Source organism: Nestor notabilis, unplaced genomic scaffold, assembly GCF_000696875.1.
Source record: "Nestor notabilis isolate BGI_N333 unplaced genomic scaffold, ASM69687v1 scaffold103, whole genome shotgun sequence".
Lineage (NCBI taxonomy): Eukaryota > Metazoa > Chordata > Aves > Psittaciformes > Psittacidae > Nestor > Nestor notabilis.
Genome location: NW_009921267.1, coordinates 118,633 through 135,947, shown reverse-complemented (window position 1 = coordinate 135,947; position 17,315 = coordinate 118,633). Strand labels below are relative to the sequence as shown.

Below are 17,315 nucleotides of genomic sequence, written 5' to 3'. Positions count from 1 at the left end.
GAAATGGGGACTGTGTGTTCTGCAGAAAAAAGCTTATTATTAATCAGCTGTCAGAAAACAAGCCAGTTTATTCTAACAGCCTAGCAAAAGCAATTGCCAGAGGTTAACTGTTTTCTTGGTATTCTGGTTGTGTTTGGAGTGAGAATAAAAGTTTGTGGGTTTAAAAATTCATATTGTTTTGACCTCATTAATTTTTTACAATTACAGATCTTTTGCAATTGACCTGTGAATAACTGGCATGTTGTTGTGTGCCTTGTTTGATACTATGGCAGAATTGCAAGATAGTCTGCCTAAATCACAGTTCCAAGACATGTATTGAACAGTCTTTTATGCTTATGTTTGTCTTTTTAAATAGCTCTGCATGGTGCATACTTTTATGACCATACTTTTGTTTTATTTTGTTAGGAAACTTCAAGTAACAGTGGTCCATCATCCCCTCCTGTTCCAGATAACTTGCAGCCTGTGCCAAGAAGCAATCTGACCGCCGTCAGTATTAATACTGTATCTCAGCCACGGGTACAAAATACAAAGCTTGTTAGAGTACCGAGGCCTCCACGAGCAGTGATCACAGTAAGGAAATATTGTTGCTTTCTATTAATAAGACAATAAGTTGAAATTGTCTTCAGTTCAAGTGAGCATCAGACTTGAGGTTTTCTAGGGATGCAGCACAGAATGGTGGAGCATTAAACTTTTGAATTATTCACACCTTTGATAATCTGTATGCTCTTCTAGAAATAATTTCACAACGAAGTAAAAATACATAGCTTAAGAGAGCATCAAACACGCCAGCACTCATTTGGACTGAGAAAGACTGTAAATAGAGTTCAATTAATTTCTTTTCTACATTAACACAGACTAAAGGGTGTTGTTCAATGGTAGCTGAGCCAATCTAATCATTGTGTTGCCAAAAAAGAGATGGTCTTGCTCTTTCTTCAACTCTTGTCCAAATGGTGTCTTCCTTTTCTCTTTCATTTCTCTTATGCTGCAGACCTCACTTCAACTTAGTTAATGTGCTAAACTGGTTAGAAAACTGACCTAGGGTGGGAAAAACTGTTTTTCCTTCTAGGGCCAGTTGGAATTTTTCAGTGATGTGTGACTATCAGAGCAGGCACAAAAGTTCTGGCAGATGGCATGTCTGTGAGTGCATTTGGAAGACTGAGGAGAAAGCATTCTCCTCCTCAGGCAGCAGCAGACTTCGTTACATTAGCTTAAGCCATGTTTTGTAATTTGACCTTAATTTGAATGGTCACAGGAGGTATGTGCAGCTAGCATTTGATTTGTGATGTCTGCAGTGCTCTTGGGTTGTTGGAAATGTGTTGATAAAACTGTATTTGCCTGCATTATGCCAGACTGAAGCCCGTGTAATCTACTATTTATGGCAGTGAACCATACATAGAGGCTAATTTGTGATTATTTTAACAACATACCTTGTAAAGCTCCTTTCCTTGCAGATTCTCTAATGCATAGTATGGTATGGTGGAGTGTACTGCCTTTCTGTCAGTGGATGGCATCTCTAATAAACTTAATTTTTTTACTAATTTGAGTGAATATATAGTATCTTTGAGACTACTAGGTCACTGTCAAATCTAGCTGTAGCTGGCCAACAACTTTCTTGCTCAAAAATACAGACTGTATGATCACTTGGTCACCTGATGCCATAATGGTGGGGGGGAGCTTAAGATGGTAGAGACCTGAATGTTCTTTTTTTTGGTCATTCTAAGGCCTACTTTCCTTTCTGTAGGAAAATTGTGCTCTTAAGCTTAGAATGGGTGTATTTTCTTTTTGTCTGTACCCATCTTCACAATCTACTTTAAATTCAAGGTATAACTAGAGTAATTGTTCAATTTGGACATGTTAATATCCTTTCTCTCATTGTTTCAAGTTTACTTAAATTTTTTTAGTGTTCTGTTTAAATACTAAACCTATTCTGAAAAAAAAACCCCTTAAATTTTCTCTCTAGTCACAAGGCTTCATTAACTGCTGTTACATAAATGAGGGAGAATGCATGTTACTGGGGAACTGCTGGTTTGTCTTAGTAACATAATCAAAGTGTCTTATCAGCTGTGCTCTTGAAAGGCATTATGTAAATGTTGAAAAACCTGCAATGGAAATTCAGTGCCTGTTGCTCAGTTAAAGTTGATGGATTAATACCTTGTGTTTGAATCAGCTAGGTGTGAACCTGAGGACCTCTACTTAGCGAAATAGCCTACAGATACTGGTTTGCTTTTTCAATGACATCTTGAAACCCTTTTTCAAAGTAGTCATGGGCACTTGGGGTCTGTTCTCCACAGATTGAAAGTATGTCTTAGAACATTATGGAGTGATCCCACATTACAGCTGAGGCTGTAGTTCCCCTGCAGCAGAAGCTAATCTTACAGAATGCAGTGTGATGGTAGTTGCCTGTTGTTACTTTACTGGTTAAACATTTTGCTGAACCACATCAAAAAATAACACCTGGGAAAAAACACCTGGAGAAAGATAGATTTTTACCTTCCCTACTATCAGCTTTTCCTGTAGAAGAAAAATGGGGAAGGCAGTTAGAGATGATTTACTCTATACAACTGTGCCAAAAGCAGCTTGGCAGCTTTGGTCTTTTAATACCAAGAGTGATAGGGAAGGGGTGTATTTGGCATCTGAAGATGAGAAGGGTGGGATGCCTTGTGTCATTAACTTAGGTTTCCATGGAGCTACAGGCAGAGTATTTGTGAGGAGAGGACTAGTGCCTTGTTCTGTCCTATAGATTGGAATTTCACCTACCTGCGCTATGGTGGTGCGAAAATGATGCAGCGGTATTACATTCAGAAGTAGCAGATAAAATCCTTATTTTAAGAACTATCTAGAAAGAGAATATCAACAAAAAACAATTGTGGAAATTGAGCATTTTTCACTTCAGGTTTTTTTTTTTTTTGTGGGGTGTGTGCGTTTAAAAGACACTTAGAGCTTTGAAAAGGTCCCGTCTTAAGCTAAAGGTTAAACATACAACTGTAATTGCCCAGACGTACACTGGGAGATGGGAAGAACAGTTTTGGAAATGGGAACTAGTTGCTTCTCTTCAGGCTCTTATTCCAGAGATTTGAGGTTAATCTAAATTAAAATGTCTGCTTGTTTCTTTGTGCTGGAATTGGCAGTCATCTGAACTTCAGTGAGCTGTTTCAGTTAGTGACGTTGTCAAAAAATGATTAATCTTGTTTCCTTTGTTCCTTATGTATTGTTGGTGTTCTGCCAATTTTAACTGCCTGAGTAGCTCACTCTAAGGTCAGCTAAGTATAACTGTGGGACAAGAGGCATCACAGCTGTGTGGCAGAAATATGAGGGAGTTCTGGTGTATCTACCACTGTATTTCTAATTCATACTAGGTTGGTTGTTACCTCTCAGTTACTTAACATTGCTTGCAAATGTCAGATGGTAATTTTCACTACAGTTGAAATAATTCAAGTAGTATAGAAGTCAAAGATTTGAGATTTGTATGCTATGACTAAAGAGATACAAATATGCTGCAGATGCTTGGGAACAGGTTGAAAATGTTGGAGTGCCTGGAAATGTCCCATTTCCAAGAATGGGTACGTTATCTCCATCTTGTAGTGGAGGTGCACAAATACTGAGGTTTTTTCTTACAATGTAGTAGTGTTGTGCTACAATAACAAAAGGAGGTAATCTGTTTTTTTTCCTCTACTAATAAATATGTGGTTAGTTACATCTGTCTTCTAACTTCTTGCTATAAAACTTCTTCCATTCTCCCCACAGCTTCCAAAACACAAGTCTGTTGTGGTTACATTAAATGACTCGGATGATAGTGAGTCTGATGGAGAGCCGTCTAACTCAACTAGCAGTGTGTTTGGAGGACTAGAATCTATGATAAAGGAAGCAAGAAGAAATGTTGAGGTAAACTGTCAGCATTTAGGAGGTCTATTTTTACTTATTTTGCTTTGTGTATGGAGTTTAATCTTAGAATTTGGTCAAGAAATACTGGATTTTGTTAGGAATGGGCAAGAGTGACTACACTACTCCTGTCTGCATCATTACAATGTAATTTGGATTGCACAAGCTAATTAAAATTATTTTATTGGTTAAGGTGGTGTCCTGGAGATAGAACTTGTAACACATTTTAGTTTCATCTTTTCAGTTAAAATTCACTGCATCTTTAAGGAGAAGTATTGGCTTTATAAGATCTTACTAGCCTTGAACAGCCTTAAGTTTGTGCTGAAATGCCTCTTAAAAATAGTAGTTAATAGCTGTATTTTAAAACAGTGTGACTAGTATTGATATGAACCTCATTGTAACAGGCATCAAAAATCAAGGCTCCTCCAAAATCAGAGAAAGAAAATGATCCAATGAGAACTCCAGAGGCTCTACCAGAAGATAAGAAGATAGAATACAGGCTCTTGAAAGAAGAGATTGCCAGGTACAACTGAGTTTGTTAATGTAAATTGTATATTCTTTGTATTCCTTTACTAGTCTATTTTTGTAACTGGAAGGAAAACTTGAGTTTGAAAACCTTGCCATTACCTTCAGGCTTTTCACCCATTTAATTTTTAGTAAGACAATATAGGAGTCTAAAAAAGTCCTTGGATTTGAACTGACTTAACAGTTACTTGCTTTTGATTGCAGTTGTGGAAAGTAATTTTTCTTTTAACTTGAAATGCTGTCCTGCTACTTTTTGAAGATTTTAAAACTATTGGGAGTACCCATTGAAATGAATCTTGAAACTACTGAGCATCTTTGCATTTAACATCTGTTTCAGTCGTGAAAAGCAACGCTTAATTAAGTCTGATCCACTGAAAAACAGTTCGCCCCCTGTAAATTCTGATGGTGAAGTTGATGCAATTGGGAGAATAGCAGTAGTGACAAAACAAGTAACAGAAGCAGAAGCAAAGCTTAAGAAAAACAGGTAAGTATTTTGTTGTCACAAGTCATACCTTGTTTGCGTAGCAGGATGAAAATAGTAAATAATCTTTTTGAATGTGTAGCATTTAAAATATAGCAAATAATTGGTTTTCTTTTGTCTTGAATGACAGCTGTTTGTTGAGTGTGCTTTTCACTAATGTATATGTATTTTCAATCAGATATGCCTGATACATATAAATGAATGTTTCTGCAGATTACATATGCTACTTGAAGCTTTTTCTTGTATACCTTTCCTCTTTTAACATGCCTCTTCCATGTTTCTCACCCTTCTTCCATATCACTGTGGGAAATATAAATGCTTTACATCCTTCTTCTCTGCTTCTGTTGCCACTTAATTATTTCTGTGTGGTCTTGTGAACAAACTGTCTTATGGTAAGATACCAAGTGAAGGACACTTTACCCCACTCCCTTTATTCACACCCATCTAAGTCTTTGTCTTGTTTCCTTTAATGCATAACTTGTTATATTTAATTACTCTGCTATTGTGCCATGATACTAGGACTTCTAGTCTGCTAATGTGTGTATGTGCCTTAAGGAAGAATTGGGTTCTTACTTAACAGAAAGCAAGAACATTTGTGTTTTGGATATCTTAATAACAATATTAAAGATACACCACTTGCTTACCTTCCCCTGTCCTCATAGCTAGAATGTTGGTGGGGTGGTTGCGTGTGTGATGTTCATCTGTTTATCTGCTTGTGGTGGTTTAAGCCCAGCTGGTAACTCAGAAGCATGCAGCCGCTCGCTCACTCTCCCTATTCTTCTACCCCAACCCCGGAGGGATAGGGAGGAGAATCAAAAGAATGTAAATCCCACAGGTTGGTAGAAGAACAGTCCAGTAACTAAGGTATAATACAAAACCACTACCACCAATAATAAGGGAAATAAAAAGGGGAGAGAAGATAAAACTGAAAGGGGATAAGGAGAAGAAAACAATAAACACAAGTGATGCACAGTACAATTGCTCACCACCTGCTGACTGATACCCAGCCTGACTCAAGCAGTGATCAGTCCCTTCTGGGTAACTCCCCCCAGTTTATATACTGGGCGTAACGTGCTGTGGTATGGAATAGCCCTTTGGCTAGTTTGGGTCAGGTGTCCTGACTCTGCTTCCTCTGGCTTCTTGTGCCCCTCCTCACTGGCAGAGCATGAGACTGAAAAGTCCTTTATCAGAGTAGTTGCTACTTACCAACAACTAAAACACTGGTGTGTTATCAGCATTGTTCTCAGGCTAAAGTTGAAAACACAGCATTGCACCAGCTATTAAGAAGGAGAAAAATAACTCTTACAGCTGAACCCAGGACACTGCTTTATACTGAAATGCTGAACATGGAATACTGGTATCTGCTGGATGTTCTACCAGTAGTTATTGTCTCATGGATGTTAACTGTCTGGAGAACATCCCATGGATGTTAACTGTCAGGATTTCCTAGCTCCCCATTTCCCTCAAACTTTCTTATGTGTCAGAAAGCAATAAGCAATATTTTTACGCTCAAGGAAAAAGATAAAATAAATGGTCATTCATGTTTTAAAAAATGTTAAGTGAGAAAGAGCTGGGTTCTTAAATAACAAGGGTTTCAGAGGGGCAGCAGCAACTCTGAAAAACCTTTGGAAAAAGTTTTGTTATATGCCTTTTCTACTTTTAGACTTCTGTTGATGAAAGATGAATCTGTCTTGAAACATTTACTGCAACAAGAGGCCAAGAAGAGGGAGAATGTTCGAATTGCTGAAAACAAAATTAACAAACTGGCCGAACAGCTACAAGCAACAGAGAAGATCTTGAATGCAAATAAGATGTTTCTCAAGAAGCTTCAGGAACAAGTAACATGAATTTTGGTTTTTTGTTTCTTAGAGATGGAAATCTTGACATGGGAAGGCTGATTTTTTTTGAGGCAGTAGGCGTTCTTTGAATTAATCATTAATTCTCAGGTCTTTTCTGATTGCGATTTGTGTTTTATTATGTGGTCATATCTGAAAACTTGCATTTTCTTTTTCCTTTTTTGCAGATTCATAAAGTTCAACAGCGAGTTGCAGTAAAAAAAGCTCTGGCATTAAAATATGGGGAAGAACTTGCTCGAGCAAAAGCAGTAGCAAGTAAGGAAATTGGGAAGCGAAAACTGGAGCAAGATCACCTTGCAGTAAGTCTGCATGCTTTTAAACCATGCTGTACTTGAAAAGCAGGAGCAGTTTTTAGTAGGAAACTTATTTCAAATTGGATTTCAGGAAAATAGGAAAATATTTTGAAAGTGCTGTAGGAATTCTTCTTGGAATTCGACAGAAGAAGAATTAATCACTCAAAAGAAAAACTGTTAAAAGCCTACATTCCTGTGCCACGGGAATGTCAGTAATAGATAAATAATGAGCAGCTGTGTTCTTACGAAGGAAGGAAATACTTTACTGTCTGTAGAACATCAGTGATATTGTTAAAACTATTTAGCAAAGATGCTGGAGAGGGGATATGATGTTCTTTGGAAAAACAAAATAGAGAGTGGAAAAAAGCTAAAATCTTTATGTAAATTTTCCTTTTTGTGTTCTTCCCACCCATCCAACACCACTGTGTATACATGCTTTATAGCTCACCTTTTAAATGTGGCCAGAACTTCTGCTGAAGCTCTGTACATGATGTAGGGTACTTTTTATTGAGAACCTGCAACCCTGCCAGTTGAATTTTGTCAAACTGTTGTGGTTTTCCTGCTCTTTGTTGAAATTTTCTGGCAAGAGTTGAAAATGTGTTTTCATAAACTCTGAATTAAGTATCTTGCCCATGTTTCATTTACCTCCTGTCAGGAGATCAGTAAATGTGAAAATGAAATAAAGGGTATTTTTTTTTCCTTTTCAGGCAAGCAAGATGTTGAAATTGGAGAACTCCCCTGCACAAAGTCCAAAAAAGCATTCAGCAGAATTGATTGCACTAGAGAAAAAACGACTACAGCAACTAGAGCAGGAATATGCTCTAAAGATTCAGAAATTGAAAGAGGCCCGTGCACTTCAAACCAAGGAACAATCAAATACTGCACCTCATGCGGAAGAGGAATCTGAATTTGCATTACCTCAGCCATCACTTCATGATCTCACACAGGATAAATTGTCTTTGGACAGTGAAGAAAACTACTTTGATGATGAAGTTCTGTCTAATTCCAACAGAGAACGAAGGAGATCCTTCAGAGAATCCAATTCTTTCACTAAACCAAATCTTAAACACATGGACACTCCAAAACAAGAAACTATAAATAAACTCTCTAAAAAGGCATCAGAGGAGCCTGAGCTATTCCTTGGGTTGAATATTGATGAACTGAAAAAACTTTATGCTAAAGCTGACAGCTTGAAAGAGCTGCTAGAGAAAAGTACTGCCTCTATAGTACCTAAGGAAGATCTGTTGTGTGGTCAGGTAAATCTTTTAAAACACTTTAAAACATGTCTTTCTTAGGTGGTATTGCAATTGCTGTATATCTCTTTGTTTCCTAGGAAATTTCAGTGGACATGGATGTTGATACATCAGAAAGTAAACAAACTGAAACAAAACCATTTCCATTCGAACCATATCATAGTCCTCTTCTAGTATTTAAATCCTACAGGTATGAAAACTGTAGCAGCCTTTTTGAGTATGTGTTTATGTGTTTTTGTTCAAATATTATTCACTGTTTGTCCTGGGTTCAGCTGTAGCAGTCATTTTTCTCCTTAGTAGCTGGTGCAGTGCTGTGTTTTTGGCTTTTGCCTGAGAATGACACTTGTAACATACCAGCGTTTTTAGTTGTTGATAAGTATTGCTTGCTCTGATTAAACCACGACACTGCTCTTGATATATAGGCATGTACAGCAAGACATGCGAGAAACTTGTCTGTCCTGAAACAGTGCTATTTAGTTTGGGGAACCTAATAATTTTAGTTACTTTTTCTGGTATGCACGAGTCCCTTGCTTTTGTGCAGTATGCTGCTTTTTACATTGTATTGCATACTGTTCCCTGCAAGTGGATGGTTTTTTGGTATAATTAAATTCAGAAAAATGAGAGGCATTTGAAACCAAGGCTTTTATATCCAATATGGAGCAATCTAAAAATCCAGGAAAGAATTAACGGAAGCGTATTTATTATGCAGTCTTTAAACTTGGCTAGGATGTATGTTGTCTGAGTCAAGATTGAGCCAATCACCTATTTTTGGCTTCCTGCTCAGTGGAAGGAGGCATGACTGTAGTGATTCATCTTGACGTAAAGTAGGCACCTGCAAGTGTAATCAGTTTGACACATCTGTGTTCTGACTAGAGAGTTTTGTTCCTACACATTAAATTCTAGAAAACAGTGTTTGGTATTTAAACTGGACAGTGGAATCCTACCATGAACCGGTTTGGTTTTTTTATTTTTATACTCTTGAGTAGCAAAAGATGGAGGTTTGTGGGGTTTTGGTTTTTTTTACTCCTGTAAAATGTAAATCTTTACAGGAGTATTTGTGTTAAACTTCTTGTAGGTTGTGACTTCAATTCCTTAAGAATCTAGAAATCGTAAAAGACATAGTTAGATCTAGCCTAGCTAGTTATTTGAAACAAGCATTTATATGCTCAGGTCAGACTGGTTTTTTTTTGTTTGCTTACATATTCTAAAATCTGATTTATATTTTTTCACTGTGCTTTTCCAGGTTAATCTTTTAGCAGTTCTCTCTATACTTCTACTTGAGATTGATCTTAGGCTGACTAGAGCATGAGTGCAGCTTTTCTAGAACTAAACTGAAACTCAGTTTCAGTAGTTTGCTTTCCCTGCTGGGTTGCGATTATACTTCCTGTTTTTATGTGAATGAAGTTCTGCACCTAAGGGAGAAGAAAATGCTAGAACATGATCTCTTCATATTGAAAAATACTGTTTTGTTCCCTTCTTCTCTCACTGTTTTCACTTTCTTAACTCATAGGTCAGTGATACTTTTGGTTAGTAGTAGGGCTTTGGAAATAATGAGATTTAATACAGAAAGAGGTATTATATTAAATGTTTTGCTGAGTAAAACTGATGTGATGTCCTGTATGCTTTGTCACAATAATACACTGTTTTTGTTTTAGGTTTAGTCCGTATTTTCGAACTAAGGAAAAACTGTACCTCAGTTCATTAACATATAGCAATATGATTGAGCCAAAACAGTGTTTCTGCCGTTTTGATTTAACAGGCACATGTAACGATGATGACTGCCAGTGGTGAGTTGTTCCTAATTATGTTCTCTTGAACTAAGCCTCTCTTCTAGATGTCTGACTCAAAGACCAAAATAGACATGCTTTACATTTGTTTAAAAGGTCTGGATTTACGATCCTATGCGCAAATTATAGAAAAAAGTGTTACTTTTAATATCTTATTGCAGATACTTGGTTGGTAGGAAAAAACTCCTTTCATGTAAGAACTGAAGAGGCTCTTTAGATGTAAATTTAGAAAAGCAGTATGGACTGTTAGAGAACAGTTGTTCTGTAATTCAGATAGAACTCCTTTTGCTTTATTGCATAATTTCAGACCGTCATGGACCTCAGGTAGTGGTTGGTACTGTTAAGCACGCTAGAGATGTATCATGCTGCTAACCATAATAAGGCATATAAAAATATTATGTGATTATATTAAAAATACTGTTGTAGTAGGGGAATTCTAGTTTTCTCTGTAAATACTGGATAAGTTTGTGAAGCCTAATGTTAAATTATATTAAAAATAGTTTTCTAAACAGTATTGCACAGTATAGTTAAAAAGCAAACTGATGTATTGGTCAGGAATAAACTCAATTTGGAAACATCTAACTACTGGAAAAATACAATAGGACTGGACTTTAGCCTCCCCCCCCCTTTTTGGTGGCAGACAGCTTTTTGGATCAGTTTTTAGCTGTTACTGTCAAACCATAATTCAAGTGTTTTTAAATGCAAAATGATATCCAGTTTTTATAACTACCTTCTTTGACCTGCAAAGTTCTAAATACTGTGTTTTTATGTTAGTGTGAAACAAGTTTGTAGAGGCTTATTTTAAAGAGTGAGGCTATAGTAAAATAATGAAGACTAGGATTAAGTTCCTGATGCAGGCTTAAGTTTTGAGAAGACCTAGACATATTTTAACAGAAATTTCAAAGCAGGCTGAAGTGTTTTCTGTGGGCATTATTTTCTTTATGCCTCACCTGAGCATGTCCTAACACTAACTTTTTAGTTACAGGTCTCATTAAATTTTTGCTGTGATAAGTCTATTAATTGCTTATTTGTTTGTTTTAGGCAGCACATGAAAGATTGCACTCTTAACCGTAAGCAGCTGTTTCAGGATATTCTGTCTTACAATTTAGAACTGATTGGCTGTTCAGAAAAAAGCACTGATGAGGAAATCAGCGCTGCCACAGGTTTTTAAGAGTCTTTTTGTTCACTTTTGTATACAGATTCAGTTCTGAAGGGAATGGTTTTCATTAAGAGCTCTGAGTGCAAGGACTTTGATGTAAAGCAATGTGTAAGATACAGCTGTATGAAAAATAGTTTTCTGCAGTTGTCTAGTCCTTTGTAGTAGGTAGTTACCTTCGTGTCTGTACAGGAAGAAAAAAACATTGATCTGTAGAACATTTAACTGGAAAAATAAAGTATTGCTGGGATTCAGAGTACTGGGGAGCAATGGGCATGCAATCTTTCCCTCTCCCTTTCCTCACTGCTTTTTGTAACTGCTGGACTGGCCTATTCCAGCAGAGCTGGAATTTTATAACAGTACTGTTGCCATATAGGATAGAGTTGCTAAATAGGATTCTTTCAGTTTTTCATTTCTTTGTTCTCGTATGTTAGATTATCATACCTCTTGAAGCAGTTCTACTTCATGAATTCAGCATAGGTTGTGCTAAATTGCTGTTAAGTTACCTATGCATTTTCATTTATGTGTTTACCTATGATACAAATATTCTTGTTTCAGAGAAATATGTTGAAAAACTTTTTGGTGTAAACAGAGACCGTATGTCAGTGGATCAGATGGCTGTTCTTCTGGCCAGCAACATCAATGAGAGTAAAAATCATAGTAAGTACTTTGGTAGATTAAGTACATCTAAACTTTTAAATTGTGTAAGTACCTTAATAATTTATGAACCAAGAATATTTTTTTGAGATATATTATAAATTCTGCTGATGGCAAATTAAAGGCAGCAGAGTTTGTTTTAAGGCAATAATAGTTTTGGATATACGTACTTGAGCACAATCGATTTTAAATAAAGTAGTGTTGACTTATACACTTGTGTTGCATCCACAGAATGTTTTTATCTGAAATCTTTATTAACAAAGATATTAAGCTTGAATACAGAAAAGTAAAATAACTTTTTGTACTTTACTTGTTTATAGTACCTCCATTTACAACATGGAAGGATAAAAGGAAATGGAGACCCAGGTACTGGAGAAAACCTTTGTCAGAGAGTAGCAGTGGTGATGAGGAACAGTTCGCTGGACCTACTAAATATGGTAATCTGGATGTGTGGCATCTGTTAAAAAAAGAGCACTGGGACAGAGTATCTACCAGTCTCTTCTCAACATGATTTTTCAAATGGTTCTTAAGAAAACCAGTGCTTTGAATAGTCTCTTCCCATTTCCCGCATGCAAATTTGCATAAATCTTTGGGAAAAGTTTGACCTGTGTTTGTCTGTTGTGTTTAAGGAAAAAAATATCCAGTATAATAATAATAAATAATAATATGTGACTGGAAGTTAAGTTGGGTTTTTTACTTACCTGTTCTTAAAAGGAACATAAGGAACTATTAGAACATTTCAGCTTTGCCTATATACCATTAGGATTTTTTTTTTAATTTTTATTTTTTCCTCCCAGAACTACAAGTAGTAAAAGTTCATGTGTCTGGTATCTCATGTGGTGGTGTGGTATTGAGGTCAGGAGTTAAAAAAAGCTGCTGTTAAGCAGCATTTGAGACTTAGAAGCTTGCTGGAGCGTCAGTAACCACCCAGTGTTTCACATGTGACTCATGCAAGCAGGAGCTTTAGGATTTGTTAGCAAATCCTGCAAAAAGGTTTTTTAGAGACTCAGAATCGAGACAAATTTTTCTTTGTCAGTTGTGTCCATTTCCTAATGCTGCCTAATGAACTGTGTTAATTGGTGTCTGTTGATTGAAGCAGCCTTTACCACTGAGCATTTCTTGTGTTTGTGTTTGAGATAAAACCAGTTTTCTACAGACTGCGCAGTTCTAAGTTTTAAAGGATGTTGGAATAACCATATTTTGCTCTGGTCAGTGGCTATACTTGAAATATATAAATGCCACCCCTTGTGTGAACTCTAATTGTACAGGTCACTTCTATTTTGAAAAGAAACATTTAGAAAAATACTACTTTTTATTATTTGCAGCCCAGCCCACAGAAAATAAAAAAGAAGTTCCAGCTCTTGATACCGTGGTGACTCCAGATGATGTCCGGTATTTTACAAGTGAGACTGATGACATTTCCAACCTGGAGGCAAGTGTCCAGGAAAACCCCAGTGATGTACAGCTTTGGATTAAGCTTGCATACAAATACTTGAATCAAAATGAGGGGTAAGTCTGCTACATTTTGGATTTGATTTTGTGCTTTCATGCTGCTATGATTGTTTCCTTTCTGTTCTTAAAGAGCTTTCCTCAACAATGCTACAAATTTATTACTTAAAAGCAGATTAAAAATTAGATTAGATTTCCTACTGTATGCAGTGTAGTATGTGAGTAATAAATTACACTGATGCTTTATCTTTAGGTAGGTTCTGATTGAGAACGGAAGTTGATGGAAAGTAGTGTGGGAGAAATAATTTGTGTTTGAAAAGTGCACAATCTAATGTATTCCCAAGATTACAGTGGAATGTTTTACTTCCAGTGATAAAGTAGTGGGCTAATAAACTGAAATCAGTTTCTCCTTGACAGGGAATGTTTGAAATAATGCTTGAAATTAATCAGAAAGCTTTCTTGAATGAATAGTTCTGCTATATGGTTTTATCCATGTAGAAATGGTCCAGTTGAGCACTCAGTTTCATATTTTATGGGTTTTTAACTTTTGTATTTCTAAGTTTCTTCAGTCTCTGTTCCTTTGAATTATTCTCTAAGATACCATGTTTTTATTGGCAAGCAGATAGTATCAGTAGGAATTCTGTCATGATGGTTTCATTCCAGAGATGAACTCTGATTTTAGTAGTGTAGAGATGAACTCTGATTTTAGTAGTGTAGAGATGAACTCTGATTTTAGTAGTGTAGAGATGAACTCTGATTTTAGTAGTGTAGAGATGAACTCTGATTTTAGTAGTGTAGAGATGAACTCTGATTTTAGTAGTGTAGAGATGAACTCTGATTTTAGTAGTGTAGAGATGAACTCTGATTTTAGTAGTGTAGAGATGAACTCTGATTTTAGTAGTGTAGAGATGAACTCTGATTTTAATAGTGTGGTACTAGCTTAAGCAGCCGCAGCAGGGGTTAGGGGAATGGAGAGGATCAGCTCTCTATTAAAAAGCCTTGTGTAAACTGTGGATAGTAGAAAATGTGGCAAAATACCAGTGTAGCTGTATCAACAGCTGCCTGAACACTAGAAGGGATAGAACTGGAAAGGCCAGTACTCAGGATACTACTAAGCAAGTGGCAGGGTGAGAAGAGCACACTTTCTAAAAAGAAAAGAACAGAGAAAACATGACGGAAAACAATGCATCCTTTTCTTAAAACAGCTACCTCTCCTATTCCCTCCTCTCTGCCCCAGTACTCTGAAGAAAATGGAGTTGTTTGGTAGGTGGCAGTGGTGATAGAAGGGGTTGGGAAGGCTTCAGGCTTATACGTGGTTAACTGTGTTAGTTTTATTTTGGGACATGTTCTTCTTCTCATAAATGTCTATGCAAAGTAATTTCTAAGGATGTTTTCAGAATAAATGTGATCCAAGAAGCTTTCTGCAGTTTTATGGAAATTTGTTTATGAACTAAAGCTCAGCTCTCTGGTTTGCAGTATTGTCAGTTATTTGAGTTAATCCTTTATTACTTTGTTGGTATCATCTTATGATACATATCTCAAAGTAAAACCTCCTTTTATAATGGTTCAGAGGCAGCAAAAACCTGCATGACATGCATGGAAACATGGAATAAAGTCTTAATTTGACTGTAGAAAGTAAATTAAATACATAACAAAAATATTCCAACTTACTGTACTAAGCCTTTGAAACTTCTACTTAAGTTTTCAATCTGTATAATGTAAATGCCTCTATATGATTGCAGCTTGAGACTTCTGCTTACAGATGCATCTTGCCCATTTTCAATTAAATTGGACTTTCATTTGAATTGGGACTCTTTTCCTAGAAAAGTTATTTTTCCGTGCACTATGATAACTTCACCTAATAATAATCTTTGAAGAATGAAAACTTAATGAAACTTTGAAACTTTCATGGTAAAGAACAGCATATGCTTAAAAAAAGCCCAAACTGTGTGACACTTCCATTCTAATAATAGGCATCCATTTTCATATTTGATATTGTGTAAGTCATAATGCTAACATAGTTGATGTGGGGGTTTTGATTTTTACAGTTCGTCGTCTGAGTGTTTAGATTCAGCTTTAAATGTTTTGGCTCGAGCCCTTGAGAACAACAAAGAAAATGCTGAAATTTGGTGCCATTATCTCAGACTCTTCTCAAAAAGAGGAACTAAGGAGGAGGTACAGGAAATGTGTGAAACAGCAGTGGGATATGCTCCCTCTTACCAACTCTGGTGGACAGTAAGTGAAGAAATAGTGTATGTGAAATGTTCATTAAGTGTGCATTTTTTACTGCAGAAAATCAGTACATATGAGAGGGAAATTGTGAAAGGAAGAACGCTATAGTTTGAGAACTGAAAAGTTGCTCAGAAAATGAAGCAATTCAAAGTTCTGTTAGCAAGTTACTTGTAGAAATTACCACTTTTCCTCAGGTAATAAAAGTTATTTTAAATCAAGATATTGCATTTCTTATTTTTTTGTTCTTTAAGCTTGCAAAATCATTTAACTATTTGATCATAAATATTTAAAAAATATTTTTTGGGGTTTAATGTGAAAATTTGCTGTGAGTGAGGGAAATACAGTTCTTAAGTTGGTGAAAGACATCATCCAAAGTTTGTGATTTGTGTGATTTTTAAACTTTAACCAAGAAACTTTACTAGAATTCTGATTATTAATCTGAATTACTTCTCTCTAGTTTTTGAGTTTGGAAAATTCCTTTGATGGAAAAGACTATGTATGTGGGAGGATACTACGGTTCCTAATGGAAGTGACAGGGGGAGAAGAAAATCGAAATCTCGTGTCCTTTCAGCTGCTGGAGACTCTCTTGTATAGGGTTCACTTAAGCCTATTTATGGGAAGACATCAGAATGCTCTTGCTCTGCTGCAGGTAACTTCCAGGTTCCCACTCCAGGAATCGTCTTCATACCTTCAACTTGATAATGCTGGTGACTGTGATAGTGTCAACTTTAGAAGGAACTATTCCTTCCTTTATTTGCTTGAAGGAATTCTCTTAGAGACTTCTCTTGTGAGAGATGATGCCATTCAAAAATTTGGATTATACCTTTGGGTTTTTTGTTACCTATTTTGCTTTGCTTTGTAGCTAATAGTCTAGACCACTTTGTTTTGAAATAATTCCCAGGGAATTGCTTTACTACTTGATTCTGGTAAGCTGTAGAACAGTTTTGTGCAGTGAAGTGCCTGTGACTAATGTATTGCCTCAAGTACGCAAATATTTACTGCTACAGAGATTACTAAACCAGTAGTTCTTGGGAAAGCATAGTATGCTGCTACCTAAAAGCATTGCCCAGCTCAGTCATGGAGTTATCTCGGGTTTTTATTGTGACTGTAGAAAGAATTCGGGTCACTTACTGTTCTGTAGACAAAGTGGTGGATGAAGGTGAGAAATGGAGTGCTGACATAAGCCCCTACTAAAAGTGGGAGCTGCTGTAGTGTCAGTTTCGAGTGGGTTCATTCCTACCAGCAGATGGCACGTGTGGCTTGCTCAGTTCTGTGGTTTAAGGCTGTAATGCTTTAGGTTTTTCATCGCTGTAGTTTTAATAGGGAAGTGTAATGCTGTGTTGACTTTTTCCAAAAGCTATTTGGAACACAGCAGTACTTATAAATGTAACTCTGAATGTTTGACTGAATGAACAAAGAGAGTAAAGAGAAAAACCTCAGTTTGTCTCAAATCGACATGGAAATCCAGCATGTATGGGTGAATAACATGTTGGTTTTTCTTACCTTTCCCAAAAGCATTATCAAAAACACAGATACGTACTGCTTCCGTATTCACTTGAAATGTGTAGTTGAAAAGAATGTCTTGGGGAAAGATTGTTTAACCATAATTAATGGAAGATAATTTCAAAGTAAATGCTACTTCAGTGTAAGTAGCAGTGTGTCTCTGAAAACTTGAAAGCAAATTCCTGAAGTAAATATTTGAAAGGCTCGATGAGTGAAATGTTTTTGAAACTTCAGGTTTTGCCCA

General features: G+C 36.5%; 1 protein-coding gene across 1 annotated transcript in view; it reads left to right on the top strand.

Annotated features, from left to right (window-relative positions):
- The window catches only part of ZFC3H1 (zinc finger, C3H1-type containing), a gene marked incomplete at its 5' end in the record, with an annotated part of 37,085 nt that overhangs the window by 9,036 nt on the left and 10,734 nt on the right, over window positions 1–17,315 (top strand). The window contains 15 exons of the mRNA XM_010011063.1: window positions 406–570; window positions 3,745–3,882; window positions 4,284–4,402; window positions 4,742–4,888; window positions 6,549–6,723; window positions 6,909–7,040; window positions 7,742–8,290; window positions 8,368–8,477; window positions 9,943–10,074; window positions 11,116–11,237; window positions 11,789–11,890; window positions 12,208–12,324; window positions 13,213–13,396; window positions 15,385–15,571; window positions 16,026–16,217. Of these exons, the coding sequence (XP_010009365.1) occupies window positions 406–570; window positions 3,745–3,882; window positions 4,284–4,402; window positions 4,742–4,888; window positions 6,549–6,723; window positions 6,909–7,040; window positions 7,742–8,290; window positions 8,368–8,477; window positions 9,943–10,074; window positions 11,116–11,237; window positions 11,789–11,890; window positions 12,208–12,324; window positions 13,213–13,396; window positions 15,385–15,571; window positions 16,026–16,217 (2,571 nt within the window). The remainder of the gene's footprint in view (window positions 1–405; window positions 571–3,744; window positions 3,883–4,283; window positions 4,403–4,741; window positions 4,889–6,548; window positions 6,724–6,908; window positions 7,041–7,741; window positions 8,291–8,367; window positions 8,478–9,942; window positions 10,075–11,115; window positions 11,238–11,788; window positions 11,891–12,207; window positions 12,325–13,212; window positions 13,397–15,384; window positions 15,572–16,025; window positions 16,218–17,315) is intronic.